Source organism: Nomascus leucogenys, chromosome 4, assembly GCF_006542625.1.
Source record: "Nomascus leucogenys isolate Asia chromosome 4, Asia_NLE_v1, whole genome shotgun sequence".
NCBI lineage: Eukaryota > Metazoa > Chordata > Mammalia > Primates > Hylobatidae > Nomascus > Nomascus leucogenys.
Window position 1 is genome coordinate 84,925,714 of NC_044384.1, and position 15,014 is coordinate 84,940,727.

The 15,014-nt window shown below is 55.4% G+C and overlaps 1 protein-coding gene and 1 long non-coding RNA gene across 2 annotated transcripts; one reads left to right on the plus strand and one right to left on the minus strand.

Annotated features, from left to right (window-relative positions):
- Nucleotides 1-665: 665 nt before the first annotated feature.
- LOC115834771 lies at nucleotides 666-6,709 on the minus strand. Its single transcript, XR_004029687.1, has 3 exons — nucleotides 6,554-6,709; nucleotides 1,591-1,785; nucleotides 666-747 (listed from the first exon to the last, which is right to left on the minus strand). It is a non-coding gene; the product is annotated as an uncharacterized LOC115834771 (long non-coding RNA).
- A 926-nt stretch (nucleotides 6,710-7,635) lies between these two features.
- CDC42EP2 (CDC42 effector protein 2) lies at nucleotides 7,636-14,434 on the plus strand. The gene is made up of 2 exons (XM_003274188.4): nucleotides 7,636-7,772; nucleotides 12,871-14,434. Exon 2 carries the CDS (start codon nucleotides 13,227-13,229, stop codon nucleotides 13,857-13,859), a length of 633 nt encoding a protein of 210 aa, XP_003274236.1. The 5' UTR covers nucleotides 7,636-7,772; nucleotides 12,871-13,226; the 3' UTR covers nucleotides 13,860-14,434.
- Nucleotides 14,435-15,014: the final 580 nt, after the last annotated feature.

Here is a 15,014-nt window from a genome sequence, read left to right on the forward strand (position 1 = left end):
CTCAGTGGCAAGTGACAGACCCAACCCTAACTGTATTAAGCCAAAACTGGAATTTGTTGGCTCGTAGAATGGAAACTGCTTCAGGCATGACTGGATCCAGGAGCACAGGCAATGTCATTGAGATTCATTTTCTTGGTGCTGTTTTCTTCTATGTTGGCCTTATTCTTAGGTAGGCTCTCTCCTTAGGGTAGCAGAGCTGGCCACCAGCAGCTCTGGGCTGGCATCTTGACATTTGTGACCCTAACAGTCCCAGCAATTTCCTGGGCTGATGCTCTTTGATGTCATATGCCGGAGCCATTCCCACGACTCAGATTGGCTAGGCACAGGACTCAAACCCACTTTTAGAGCTTGAGGTTTGGGGGTCAGTCACACTGGAGACCAGAAAACTGAGGGACAGTCACCAGAGTGAGAGATGGATGCTGGGCAGGGAAAACAGCGCTTACCCACTACCCTCTTGGCCTGTCCCCTCTCCTATGCCATGGGCAACTGGACCTCTCTTGTTTTCTGATCACACCATGACTTTACTTGCAATCCTCCTGGCCTTTGCCTTGCCAGGACTCTGCCTGCTTCCCCTGGCCTGGCAAACTCCTATTCATCCATTTATGTCCTGCTCACATATCACCTTCTCCTTGAAGCCCTTCTCACTCTCCCATCTGCTTTCCTACCTGTAGCAGACAGATCTCATGGCTGTCCTCTTTGGTTTTTCACTCAATTCCCAGTCATTGGCTGAATCCCCTCCGTGCTGGCCTGGGAGGGATAGAGGGCAGAATCAATTGTTTGTTTCTCATTCAGGTTATCTGTTCCTGAGGGCTGGGTCCGGCTTTGGCCACCTGTGTCTTCTCTAGTCCAGCATAGCCCTAGGCACAAGAGAGATGCAAGCCTGGGTTTTCAGAATGAGTAATGACAGGATACCTGGAAGGCACAGAAAGTGTGGAAGACAGCCTCTGCTGACTCCACAATTTACTCCCTAGGACAAAATGACAGTCTTGGGGCTGGGACGCTCCCAGAGGGCTCTGGGAGGAAGTGCTTGGGCTGGTCCCTGCTAGGACAAGGCTGTCACCACTCTGGAAACCCCCATAGCCCTGGGCCCGAGGCCAAAATCCAGATGCAAAGGAAAGTCCCCCCAGCAAGGCCCTGCCACCCAACTCCCAAGGAGGGGTCCCAGGCAGAGGCAGCAGCCGGAGGCAACTCCGAGGGTGACCTCTCATCTCAAATCCCAGCCTCCAGTGGGTCACAGTTCTCTGAAGTGGGGTGAAGAGCAAGGAGGGCAGGGCTGCAGTTGGCAGGAGTCCAGGGGAGGAAGGAAGCAAAAAACAATCAAGAAAAAAATCCAACCCAGGTCTGGGGTTGGCTCAGGCCACAGGGCCCTGCAGGCTGAGCTCAGGCTGGGACGTCGGAAGCTTCCGGAGGGTGGCTGAGCACCTTCTTAGCTCCCTGCCACCCTGCATCCCAGCAGACGGACTGGGGCACCTCCAGAGACCCCTGTCACTTCTTAGCATCTCCCCTAGATGCACCCCCAAGATGCGCCTCCCCTAGATGCCAACCTTCCCTGTGACTCTGCTCCCAGACCCCAGGTCCCTGTCATCTCACCTGCCTCCCAGGGTCCTGGGTTCCAGGTTTCGCGGCCATGGAGAGCTGGCTTCAGCTTCCCTGGGGGTAGGAGGGAGCTTCCCTGCTGGTCCCTCCAATCTGGCCAGTGTTGCGGGAGGGGGCTTCCAACTCCATCCCCCAGGTCCCATGGGGGTGCTATGGCCGCTGATGATGGCGATTTCCAGGAAGGAGAGGCTGGGAGGGGAAGGAAGGGCTGAGTCAGTCCCTGTGTAGTGATCACAGTGGGGGAGGCGGCTGTGGGGTTGGTGGGGGAGCCTATCGGGCCCATCTCAGGACAAGGGAGAGGCTCCAGGCTGAGGAGACAGAAGCCAAATACCCTGCTCTGGGTGTTTATCCATCGTGGCCTGCTCTGCCCCTCTCAAATGCCCCTTTTTTTGTTTTTTGTTTTTTTTAATTTTAATTTTTATTTTTTTTAGACAGAGTCTCGCTCTGTCGCCCAGGCTGGAGAGCAGTGGCGCAATCTCAGCTCACTGCAAGCTCCGCCTCCCGGGTTCACGCCATTCTCCTGCCTCAGCCTCCCGAGTAGCTGGGACTATAGGCGCCCGCCACCACACCCGGCTAATTTTTTGTATTTTTAGTAGAGACGGGGTTTCACTGTGTTAGCCAAGATGGTCTCGATCTCCTCACCTCGTGATCGGCCTGCTTCGGCCTCCCAAGGTGCTGGGATTACAGGGGTGAGCCACCGCACACGGCCGTTGTTTTTTTTTTTTTTTTTTTTTGAGAGACAGTCTTGCTCTGTCACCCAGGCTAGAGTGCAGTGGTACAATCTTGGTCACTGCAACCTCCGCCTCCCAGGCTCAAGCAATTCTTCTGCCTCAGTCTCCCAAGCAGCTGGGACTACAGGCGTGTGCCACCATGCCCGGCTAATTTTTGTATTTTTAGTAGAGACGGGGTTTCACCATGTTGACCAGGCTGGTCTCGAACTCCTGACCTCAGTTGATCCGCCCACCTCAGCCTCTCAAAGTGCTGGGATGACAGGTGTGAGCCACCACACCCAGCCCCAGATGCCCTTTTGGATCCTGCCCCTGAGCTACCAGGATGTCCAGGAGCCCTTCTGTCCAGGACAGTCCAGACCCTGGCTGAGGCATCAGACCCTGGGGTCCAGGCTGGGGGATGCAGCGCTTGGCCTGAGTGTCTTGGGTCAAAATGCAGGCCACGCTTCCCCATGGCTCAGGCTATTCCAGCCTCCCTACCCACACCCCAGGCCCCTACATATAGCCTGAGAACTTGCACAAAAAAGCCAATTTTAGTAAATGAAATCCTGTTTTATACATGGCCTTATGAATGGCAGGGCTCCCATGGCGATGCTGGGTGTGCACACAAAGATCCTGTCCATTCAGCAGAACCTCCTCAGGGATTCCCTGGGCCCCAGCCAAGTGACAACCACATCTGTGAATGGGGAGAAGGAAGCGCCCTCCCTGCATGCTTGCACAGCGCAGAACCCAGGGCCAGGCGCCGATCACTCCTGCGATGTGGACTTGGTCGGGCCCCCTGCTCTGAATGATAGCAGAAGTGGATTGAGCGGCAAGGGGACTGGCTGGCACTGGGCGGAACACGTCTCATCCAGGTGGGTTGAAAACAGTCCCCAGAGTGCAGATAGCATTTCTAGTCCTGGTTGGAAGGCTCAGGGAGGAAAGCAGGAGCTTGGACCAGGTTTGCGGGCTCTGCTGCTGTCTATCCCTACCCGAGGGACCCCTAATCACCCACCCCCCACAGAACTTCTTCAAAGAGCTCCGGGGTTGGTCCCCAGCTGTGTGTGGCCTTGGATGAGAGGCTTTGTCTCTCCATCTTCCATCCCCGTAACTCTGTTTTGTCCCCAGCTCTGAATGGAGTGCCTGACCCTTCCCTGACCCCTACCCGCCAATGGAGGACTCTCAGCAGATGGGCAGGGGATGAGGGCTTGGCCTGAGCCTCATTCCCGCAGGCTCAGGTGGCTTCATCATTACAGCCATTCCGATCAAGCAGCACAGCCAGCTGGCCAGGCCCCAAAGCCCTTGTTCTAATGTTTCCGTGAAACCATGCCACCTGAGGGGCTGCGCATTCCCACGAACAAAACACATGCATGGCCATCCCTTATCTGGTTTGGGACTTGCCTGACCTGATGCTACTACCCCATATTACAGGCAAGGAGACTCTGAAAGGAAAGTCCTTTGCCTGTGGCCACAGAGCAAAGCAGCAGCAGAGACAGCTCAGAATCTGACTGATGGCTCAGAGGCCAGGGCTCAAGGCACTGAGCTACCCCTCCTCTTTGAGAGCTGTGTCCTGGGGATGGGCAGGAATGATGACTGTGGGGTTAGAAGCCTGAGAGGAGAAGGAGGGGCCAGAGCCCACATATCTTGCCACTAATGGGCTCAGCAAATCACTGTCAGTGCCCTGAGCTTTAGTTCCCATCTGTAAAATGGGGATCGTGATTCAGGCTCTGGCCACGTCACTAGGCACCCCCAGGAGGATGTAAGGAATTCAGGAACATGAAGCAATGGGTAAAGGGCACAGGGTGGCCTGAGTGGGCTGGCACCTGGCAAAGTCCTACGGCAAGAATGGGGAGAGGTACAGCCTTTACTGACCCCCACCACAGCTTGGCCCAGGGCCATCATCCCCACTTACTCAATAGTCCAGGCCTGTTTTCCTCCAAGCTGCCAGGCCATTCCTGGCAGAATCCACCTGACCAATACTCCCCGCAGAGTTGAGGGCACACTCAAGATTAAAACCTGAACTTCCCTGGATTCATTTTCTATCACTGCTACAACAAATTATCACGGAGTAGGTGGCTTAAAACAACAGAAATTCGTGATCTTATAGTTCTATAGGTTAGAAGGTCAACATGGGGCTGGGTGAGGTGGCTCATGCCTGTAATCCCAGCACTTTGGGAGGCCAAGGTGGACGGATCACTTGAGGTCAGGAGTTCGAGAGCAGCCTGGCCAACATGGTGAAACCCTATCTGTACTAAAAATACGAAAATTAGCTAGGCATGGTGGCGGGAGCCTGTAACCCCAGCTACTCGGGAGGCTGAGGCAGGAGAATCGCTTGAACCTGGGAGATGGAGGTTGCAGTGGGCCGAGGTTTTGCCACTGCACTCAAGCCTGGGCGATAGAACAAGACTCTATCTCAAAAAAAAAAAAAAAAAAAAAAGCCAATGTGTGAGTCTCACCGAGCTAAGTAAGATCAAGGTGAGGAGGTGAGGGCAGGGCTGTGTTCCTTCTGGAGCCTCTAGGGTAGATAGGGTAGAACCTGTTTCCTTGTATTTTCCAGCTTCTGAAGGAGTTCCTTGGTTTGGGGCCTCCGCCTCCATCTTCAAAGCATTTCTTTGGCCCTTCAGTCATCACCTCTCTCTTTTTTTTTTTTTTTTTTGTTTGAGATGGAGTCTCGCTGTGTCACCCCAGCTAGAGTGCAATGGCGCTATCTCGACTCACTGCAACCTCTGTCTCCCAGGTTCAAGCGATTTTCCTGCCTCAGCCCCCCAAGTAGCTGGGACTACAGGCACGTGTCACCACACCTGGCTAATTTTTTTTTTTTTTTTTTTTTTTTTTTTTTGAGACGGAGTCTCACTCTGTCGCCCAGGCTGGAGTGCAGTGGCGCAATCTCGGCTCACTGCAAGCTCCGCCTCCCAGCTTCACGCCATTCTCCTGCCTCAGCCTCTCCGAGTAGCTGGGACTACAGGCGCCCGCCACCACGCCCGGCTAACTTTTTTTTTGTATTTTTAGTAGAGACGGGGTTTCACTGTGGTCTTGATCTCCTGACCTCGTGATCTGCCCGTCTTGGCCTCCCAAAGTGCTGGGATTACAGGCGTGAGCCACCGCGCCTGGCCCATCACATCTCTTTCTCTGTCTCCTGCTTGTTCTTTTAAAAACCCTTGTTATTACACTGGTCCATCCAGATACCTCAGCATAAGCTCTCTATTTTAAAGTCAGCTGATTTGCAACCATAATTTCATTGGCAATTTTCTTTCTTTTTTTTTTTTTTTTGAGACAGAGTCTCGCTCTGTCACCCAGGCTGGAGTGCAGTGGTGCGATCTTGGCTCACTACAAGCTCTGCCTCCCAGGTTCACGCCATTCTCCTGCCTCGGCCTCCCGAGTAGCTGGAACTACAGGCGCCTGCCACCATGCTTGGCTAATTTTTTTTTTTTTTTTTTTTTTTTTTTGTATTTTTAGTAGAGACGGGGTTTCACCATATTAGCCAGGATGGTCTGGATCTCCTGACCTCGTGATCCACCTGCCTTGGCCTCCTGAACTGCTGGGATTACAGGCGTGAACCACCACGCCCGGCCCTCATTGGCAATTTTCATTTCCATTTCCCGTGTAACAAAACATATTCACAGATTACACAGGTTCGGATGTGGGCTTTTTTTCTGTTCTTTTCTTTTTTTTTTTTTTACATGGTTTTTTGCTCTATTGCCCAGGCTGGAGTGCAGTGGCATGATCACAGCTCACTGCAGCCTTAACCTCCCAGGTTCAAGCAATTCTCCACCTAACCCTCCAGAGCACCTGGGACTACAGGCTTGAGCCACCATGTCCGGCTAATTTATTTTTTGTAGAAACAGGGTCTCACTATGTTGCTCAGGCTGGTGTCAGTGTCAAACTCCTGGACTCAAGCAATCCTCCCACCTTGGCCTCCCAAAGTGCTGGGATTATAGGCATGAGCCACAGCACCCGGCCAGATGTGAACATATTTAGTGGGGCTGTTATTTTGCCTAGCATGATCCCCTTCTTCCCATCCGGACCTCCCAGCTTGTCTGGCATCTTCCCCCACCCCCAGCATCCTGCCTTCCTCCCTGAGGTCTTCCCGGCTCTGCCTCCCTAAAAGCCCTTCCCACACTGACAGCATTGAAGCCAACCATCCTGGTTACACTGAGCTGGCATAGCTGTCATCCTCTGGAAAGTGAGATCTGTCCACCCCGTTACTACCCACCACTTCCTCTGCCCCACTCTACTTAGCACTTACCCACCTGGAACGGTATCATGATGTGCCTGGGAACTTGGATTTCCCCCATTTCCCTTCTCTGGGCTGCAGGTCCCAATCCAGAGGCTGAATCCCCAGGGACAAGAACAGCGCTAGGCACTTGGTAGATACTCAACAAATCTCTCTTGAGTCACTGAGAGGTGCAGTTTCCTTCAGTCTGTCTCCAGCACCCTGTGCGGTGCCTGCCCTTCAAAACATGTTTCTGGGCCGGGCGCGGTGGCTCACGCCTGTAATTGCAGCACTTCGGGAGGCCGAGGCGGGCAGATCACCTGAGGTCGGGAATTCGAGACCAGCCTGGCCAACATGGAGAAACTCCGTCTCTACTAAGAATACAAAAATTAGCCGGGTGTGCTGGCACATGCCTGTAATCCCAGCTACTCACTCGGGAGGCTGAGGCAGGAGAATCTCTTGAACCCAGGAGACGGAGGTTGCGGTGAGCTGCACGCCATTGTACTCCCATCTGGGCAACAAGAGCGAAACTCCGTCTCAAAAAAAAAATAAATAAATAAAGTTTCTGGCCCTGTAGGAATGACTGACTGAATGAATGAATGAATGGACCAGGAACTAGTCTGAGTATGAGCCCCACCTTCACTCTGGAAGCCTGACAGCAAAGACGGGGGTCCAGGCCACGCGGCCTCTGCCTTCCCATACTCTCTTTTCTAGTGGAAGGTAAACTCATCAACTAGCTTGTAAGTTTGTAGTATTCTAACGTAGGCGCTTCCAAGGAAGTCACTGAATATACTTGTGCCGGCGCCTCCCCGACCCAGCCCTGCAGGGAAGGATCCGGTCCAAGGTCTCTGCGATTTCTGAAGAATTCGGTCTTCCCGGAGCCTCTCCCCCAGCTCTTCTAGAACCGAAGGTTTTAGTTCCCATGGGCACAGCCGGAGTCCCCGGAGGCCACCCTGCGCCACCCGGCCCTCAGCCGCCAGAACCAGGACAGGACCCCAGGGCGCGCGCGACCGCTGGACCCGGGAGCGGCACCTCCCACACCGGGAGCCCCGGGCGGTGCCCAGAGTGGGGCGGGGCCTGGGCGGGGATGGGGAGGGGCTTGGCTGGCGCGGCCCCGGCATTGGCTCCGCGGGCCGGGGCGGGGCTGCGGGGTCTGCCGTGAGCTCTGTAAGTTCACAGCCGGTCGGGTCCCGCCGCCGCGCTGTCCAGCTCCTGAGACCTTGCTGTCCGCCGGTCCGCCGTCTGCGCGCCTCACGGTGAGTTTGGGCTGGGATTTTCGCAGCTTCGCGGAGGCCCCCCCGAGAGGCCCATCTCTGTGGCGCCCCGCCCCAGCTCGCGCCCTGGCCCTGCCTCTCACCTCACTCAGGTCCTTTCGAGGGCTCCTAGGGCTCCATGGGGCTTCCCGCCCGCATCTGGGTGCACGCAGCCTCGCCCGTACCCGCCACGGTCCGTGGGGCGCCGCGCATCCCGACCCCGAATTCCCCGTTCTGCCCTCCATTCTGTACCCGGGCCCCCGCCCCCCTCCCGAGACCCAGGGGTGCCCCGCCGCCCAGCGTCCCCACCGGGCCTGGGGGCCGTATTTTTAGCCGATGGTGAGGTGTTCTCCTATCTTTAGCTGCGGCCGCGAATGTCCTGAAACGGATCCGGGCTGGGCTGGGCTGCGCCCGGGTAGGAGTGGGGAGGGGTCGGCGCCGGAACCAGAGCCGGAGCTAAGGAGCCGGACCCGTGGGAGGGGCGGGGGCCCGCACGCCCGAGCTCTGGCCCTGCGCCGAGCGGACACTAGGACATCGCCCAGGCCGGAAAGCACGGGGGGGAGGCTCCTCCCAGAGCTTGGAGACTAGGGCAGGGTCCCCAATCGCCCCATTTTTCCCCGATTGTGGGACCAGAAACCCCGAAGCAAAAAGATGTCGCAGGTAATCTCCATCTGGTACTTGAACGCGCAGCTCCTTGGGGACCGCCTGCCTGGAGCCCGGGGGGAGGGGCGCTGGAGACCCCGGTGAGCTCTCGGAGTCCTCCGGGACACGAGGCGATCAAGGGAGCACGCGCGCCACCTGGCGGTCGCGGAGCCGGGCACCTCTCCGGAGGCACGGGGACCCCGGGAGACCCCGCGGCCGGCTAGAGGGTCTCTGCATCCGCGAGGTCTAGGAGGGCGGGAGGAGGTGAACGCCTGGGATCAGGAGCCGTTCGTTTTTGATATTGTTCAAAGCACTGGCCCCGGAGAATCGAAGTGCTTGAGGAAGGAAGGCCTTGTAGATATTTGCTGAATGAATGATATAACCTACAGTGACTCTCCGAACCCCGCTATTGTACATTGGCGCTCTCACTTGCAATATTGCAGTGGGATCTCCAGTGGCCCTCTAGTGGTGGCTTCGTTGTCAGCCCATTTTATAGGTGGAAAAGGTGAGACCCAGAGAGGAGAGGCGTCTTGCTGAAGGTTACAGAGGAAGTCCCAGGTGGAGCTGGATCTAAGGACAGTCTCGTGATTTAGGAGAAGAGGGGGTGTGAGGTGGCCTAATATTCCTCATGATAGGAGGATCCCTGCCTGCCGGAAGTCATTTTGTCATTGGGAGGTCCAGGGCTCCTGTCCAGGGCAATCCCAGAGAGCTAGGATGCTCCTATCTGCTCCCCGACTGCTGCAGGGAGCTCCCCTCCCAGCCCCCCACAGCCCTGTCCTAATGGAGACCTCATTCTCATATCTCTGGACACATGAAAGTTGGGCAGACGGGGGCAGCCAAAGGTCAGGATGTAGATGGAGGAGGTCTGGGGACCCACTGTTCCCAGCCTAGCTGTGAGCCCGTTTCTCTCCCGCTCCCCAACCATATTATGGAGGTAGGCGTGGCCCACTGCATGGGAACCACATGGACCAGGCTGGGTACCCACTCTTCCACTTCCTAACTGGATGACCTCGCCAATGTTACTTAACATCTCTGAGGTTCAGCTTCGACTTCTGTAAAGGGCCGTAATGACCCCACCATGCCGTGACCGGGAGCATTAAGATGAGAGACTGTGCGTGGCAGGCTGGATCCTAGGGTCTTGCAGTTGCCAAATCTAAATTCTTGGGGCGTGAGGGTTGTAATTCCCAGCTCTCCCCTGGGCCGCTGATGCTGGCCTCACCCTCGATTCTCCCCACATCTGGAATTGGGTGTGTACATCTGGCTGTGAGACAGCTGTCAGGGACGCCCAATTTGTTGTGGAAACACTCAGGCTGTCTTGGCGCCGCCGTGTGATGGGGTTGGGGGTGCGTGTGATGGGGGTGGGGGTGCGGGGAGGACCTGGCCCAGGCTCTGGGCACATCCCACCAGTCAGCCCCACGATCCATGAGTGAAAAGGAAGACAAGCCCCCCTCAGGACTTCTCTCCTGACGAGTGACAAATTGCATGTTTGTCAGCATGGCCCCCAGGCCTGGCATGGTTGACACACGACGAATGCATGACGGGATTCCAAGACCTCAGGGTGCCCATGCGTCCCCACCCTTCCCCCAGCTCCTTGCAAGCTGAGCTGGATTTCCACCATGGGAGAGTCATTCCTTTGTTTCCTGTTAAGCTCCAGGTGCTCTGGGAGGGGCAAGATGTCCGGCCTCTGTGGCTCAGTACGACTGACCCGGGTGTCCGGTCCTGGGGTGGGGTTTCCTGAGCAAGGGCCTCAGCTGGTGGTGGTGGGGTAGTTGGACTCTGCTTCTCCTGCATCCTCCTTCCTCCTTCCTGCTCCCTCCTCCCAACCCCCTCACCCCCACTCTCACCCTGCCCAGAATGAAAACTGAGGCAAAGAACTGTCAAGAGCCACCTTTGGTGAGCCCCTGACTGGGCCTGGGGAGGGGGTAGTACAGGAGGGTGGGCTCATCTGGCTTGAATTCCCACCTTGCCCTTACTCACTGGGTGACCTTGGGCAAGTTTCTCTCTTTGCCTTTTATGCTGAGTCTACATCTGGGCTCATGTGTACTGGACCAATCAGGTCCCACGTGCATCCCCCACCCTCAAGCAGAGGGAGTGCTTGCTTCATTTCTTTTTTCTGTTAAATCAGTATGACACCCCTTCATAGCTATTTATTTTTCCACATTAAAAATAGCTTAATTTTTTTCTGACTACATAAACATTATGTGCATATAAATAATACATTGCTTATTAGTAAGAATTTGAATTCATAGCGGTCTGAACGAGAAAGGAAACGTCAATCTGAAATTCTACCACTTTGAGATAACCACTGTTAACATCTGGATGACCATCTTTTCATATTTATATATATTACACACATTTATCATGTCATAGTCATGGGACCAAAATATTACAGGTTATTTTTATTGATGACTCCTTTCCTCCTATATCAGTGACGCCACCCCCTATCCCTGCTGTGTACCCTAGTCAAGGTAGCCCATATGACAACCTGGGGCTGGCCTTCTAGAGTTTTCTGGGTGTTTTTGTTTTGTTTTGTTTTGTTTTGTTTTGAGGCGGAGTCTCACTCTGTCACCCAGGCTGGAGCGCAGTGGTGAGATCTCGGCCCGCTGCAACCTCTGCCTCCTGGGTTCAAGCAATTCTTCTGCCTCAGCCTCCCAAGTAGCTGGGACTACAGACGTGCGCCACCACACCTGGCTAATTTTTTATTTTTAGTAGAGACAGGGTCTCCACATGTTGGCCAGGCTGGTCTCGAACTCCTGATCTCAGGTGATCCGCCTGCCTCGGCCTCCCAAAAGTGCTGGGATTACAGACGTGAGCCACCGCACCCAGCCTCTTTTTTTTTTTTATTTATATAGGACAGAATTCTACACAGACCTGTACACATGCAGTTACATAACATGCATATGTGTCAGAGCGGGGAGGCAGGTAGGCAGTCAATGCTTTCAATAAATGGATGATCTATATTATGTTTTTGCATTTTGCTTCTCTCTCTCTCTGCAATGCCCTGTGGGAATCCTCCAAAATTTTTCACCTCTATGTTCACCTCAGGTTCAATTTTGAATTTTGACACCTCTGATTTTTTTTTTGACGGAGTCTTGCTCTGTAGCTGAGGCTGGAGTGTGGTGGGGCAATCTCGGCCCACTGCAACCTCCACCTCCTGGGTTCAAATGATTCTCCTGCCTCAGCCTCCCAAGTAGCTGGCATCACAGGCATGCACCACCACGCCCAGCTAATTTTTTGTATTTTTAGTAGAGACAGGGTTTCACCATGTTAGCCAGGATGGTCTCGATCTCCTGACCTCGTGATCCACCCGCCTTGGCCTCCCAAAGTGCCGCGATTACAGGCGTGAGCCACCATGCCCAACCCCAACACCTCTGATTTTTAAATGGGGTTGATAATAGGGTGGTTGTGTTGATTAATTAAGATGTGTCTGCAAAGAGCGCAGAAGAATGTCAGGTACAGAGCAGAGCCCCCCTCAACTAAAAAATATATGTACTCCCCACTCCACCTTCTCTTTAGGTGCCAGGGTAGGGAGGAGGGCCAGAAACTATCCTAGACTCAGCCCCTGCCCATAAGGAACTCCTAATAGGCAGAGGAGAAAACGCAACCCCGCCTCCAGGTGGGACATGATTGGGTCAAATGGGAAGTGCCAGCCACCCAGCACCCTTGGCCAAACGCCTGCTGTGCTCCAGGTCCCCGCCAGGCCTGGGCAGGAGAGACAGTGACCACAAAGCTCTCTGTCCTTGGTCAAGTAGGGAGTCAAGGCCATTTGTGAGGCACAATCTGGCACTTACATTGTGGGGCACAGGTGATGTGCAATGGAGGTGGGGGGTATGGCATGAGTACCTGGATAAGGGTGATGAGACCTACCTTGCCAGGGACCCAGGGCAAGAGAATAGAGCAGGACTTTCTGTGTGACATTGGACCTGTCATTCATGTTCCCACCTCAGTTTCCCACCTGTAAGGGGAGGGCTTGGCCCTGGTGGTGAGTCTCTAAGATGCAGTGGGTCTTGGAGGCTGTACAATTCCCTGCAAGGGGAGTGCCCCACCCCCTCAGGCTCCCATGGCTACCACAAGAGGCCCAGAAACAAGATAGATGTTTCTGGCCAGGCACGGTGGCTCACACCTGTGATCCCAGCACTTTGGGAGGCCAAGGCGGGTGGATCATTTGAGGTCAGGAGTTCAAGACCAGCCTGGCCAACATGTTGAAACCCTGTCTCTACTAAAAAAAAATGCAAAAATTAGCCGGGCATGGTGACACATGCCTGTAGTCCCAGCTACTCAGGAGGCTGAGGCAGAAGAATGCTTGAACCTGGGAGGCGGAGGCTGCAGTGAGCTGAGATTGCGCCACTGCACTCCAGCCTGAGTGACACAGTGAGACTCCATCTTAAAAATAAAAAAGACGTTTGCATCTGACTTTGGTCCTGCTGTCTCTGACAGGTGTGCACCCTTTGTGTTTCAGCTCCTCAGCCCTGGACCGGGGACAAGTAACCCTCGGTGACAAGACCAAAGTGCACTGCTGCCCACACAGCTCCTACCTTTCTGGCTTCAATTCTTCAGAAGAGTTTGCCATCCTTTGGGGAGAACGTGATTTTCGTTATCTCAGCCCATTGACTTCATTGATCTCTAATCTTTTTTTAATTCCTTGGGCCAACTTTGTTCGTGCCCCACACTGTAGCCAGGACCCCTTTGGCGAGCTTTGGGCACCTGCAAACCACCCCTTGGAACGAGTGTTTCCTCTGGCTGAGGGTTGGAGAGGAGGTGTGGTCTCAGCAGGCAGCCTGTAGCCTCACAGCCAGGCCTGGTGGTGAGGTCACCATGTCCACCAAGGTGCCCATCTATCTGAAGCGTGGCAGTCGCAAGGGCAAGAAGGAGAAGCTTCGGGACCTGCTGTCCTCGGACATGATCAGCCCGCCGCTGGGGGACTTCCGCCACACCATTCATATCGGCAGTGGCGGCAGCAGCGACATGTTTGGCGACATCTCCTTCCTGCAGGGCAAGTTCCACCTCCTGCCGGGGACCGTGGTGGAGGGGCCTGAAGAAGATGGCACCTTCGACCTCCCCTTCCAGTTCACCCGCACCGCCACCGTGTGTGGGCGGGAGCTCCCGGACGGCCCATCCCCCTTGCTCAAGAATGCTGTCTCCCTCCCTGTTATCGGTGGACCCCAGGCTCTCACCCTGCCCACAGCCCAGGCTCCACCCAAGCCCCCTCGCCTGCACCTGGAGACCCCTCAGCCTTCCCCACAGGAGGGAGGGAGTGTGGACATCTGGAGGATTCCAGAGACTGGCTCCCCGCACAGTGGGCTGACCCCGGAGTCAGGGGCCGAGGAGCCCTTCCTGTCCCATGCCAGCTCCCTGCTGTCCCTGCACGTGGACCTGGGGCCTTCCATCCTGGACGATGTCCTGCAGATCATGGATCAGGACCTGGACAGCATGCAGATCCCCACATAGGACACGAGGCTGCCTAGGCTGGGGTCCCAGGTGGGGCCCAGCCAGGAGGTGGGGTGTGGACACAGCCCTGGCGGCAGAGTCAGGGTCCCAAGACCCCACCTGTGTGGTCACTGGCCAGTGATTCTCTTTCTGAGCCGTGTTTCCCCTCTCCCTCCCTCTCCATGTGGGCAGGGCAGGCCCCATCACTTTCCTCTGATAACCACATGGACACGTCCTGAAGTCAGCCCAGACGCCCTGAGCATCTTGGGGCACCTGGACCCCATCACAATACTCATTCTTCCCTCAGGTCCCTGGGTGAAGCCTTGCTGAAACCGACCCCACTTTTCACCTCCCTTCTGCCTCAGCCCCGTTGGATGCCCTGACTGGGGGCAGGGGAAGAGAGAGGGCACAGCTGGCCACAGGGCTCAGCCACTGGGCAGGCTGTTCTGGGCCTTTGGCTTTGCATGCTGGACGGGGAGTGTCCTGTCAGGGACCAGATGTGTCCTGCCTCATCCCCGGCTCCATCCCTTCCCCACGTTGACCGGGGATTCTGGTTGCAATAAAACATGCTGCTGCTGGTGGCTGAGCTCCCTGTCCCTTTGCCCCAGGTTTCCTCCCGGAGGCAGGCAGTCTCCCAGAGCTGAGGTCTCACCTCTGGAGACCCCAGCCCCAGAGGGCTTTGTGGAGGACAGGCCTTGCCCTCAAGAAGGTCGTACCTGACGCTGAGCCTATCGTGAGAATGCAACAGGAGCAAACCAAGTGTTGCTGTGACATTGATTCAGATATTTGGCAAGAGGTAGCTGAGCACTCGGGTAGGCTTGGCACTGTGCCAAGCCTGGGGCCAATCCCTGCCCAGTCAGCTGGGGTCTGGTGGGGGACACCCAAGAATAGAAGAATAACCACAAAGTGTGCAAGGGACCAACAGCTTCTCCAGCCTCAGAGCACCAAGGGAGCATGTGGGAGGGATGCTTGGAGCTGGGAGGGTCTGACAGTGCTGCTTCAAGATTCATTCGATCCATGGCTGTTTACTGAACATCTCCAGTATACAAGGCATGGCTCCGGGTTCTGGGGATACAAGGCAGACGCCATCCCTGCTCTCTGGGAGTTTAAATTCTAGTTGGAAGGGGGATATTAAATTGGTAAACAAATAAGAGATGATTTCCAGCAGTGGTAAAG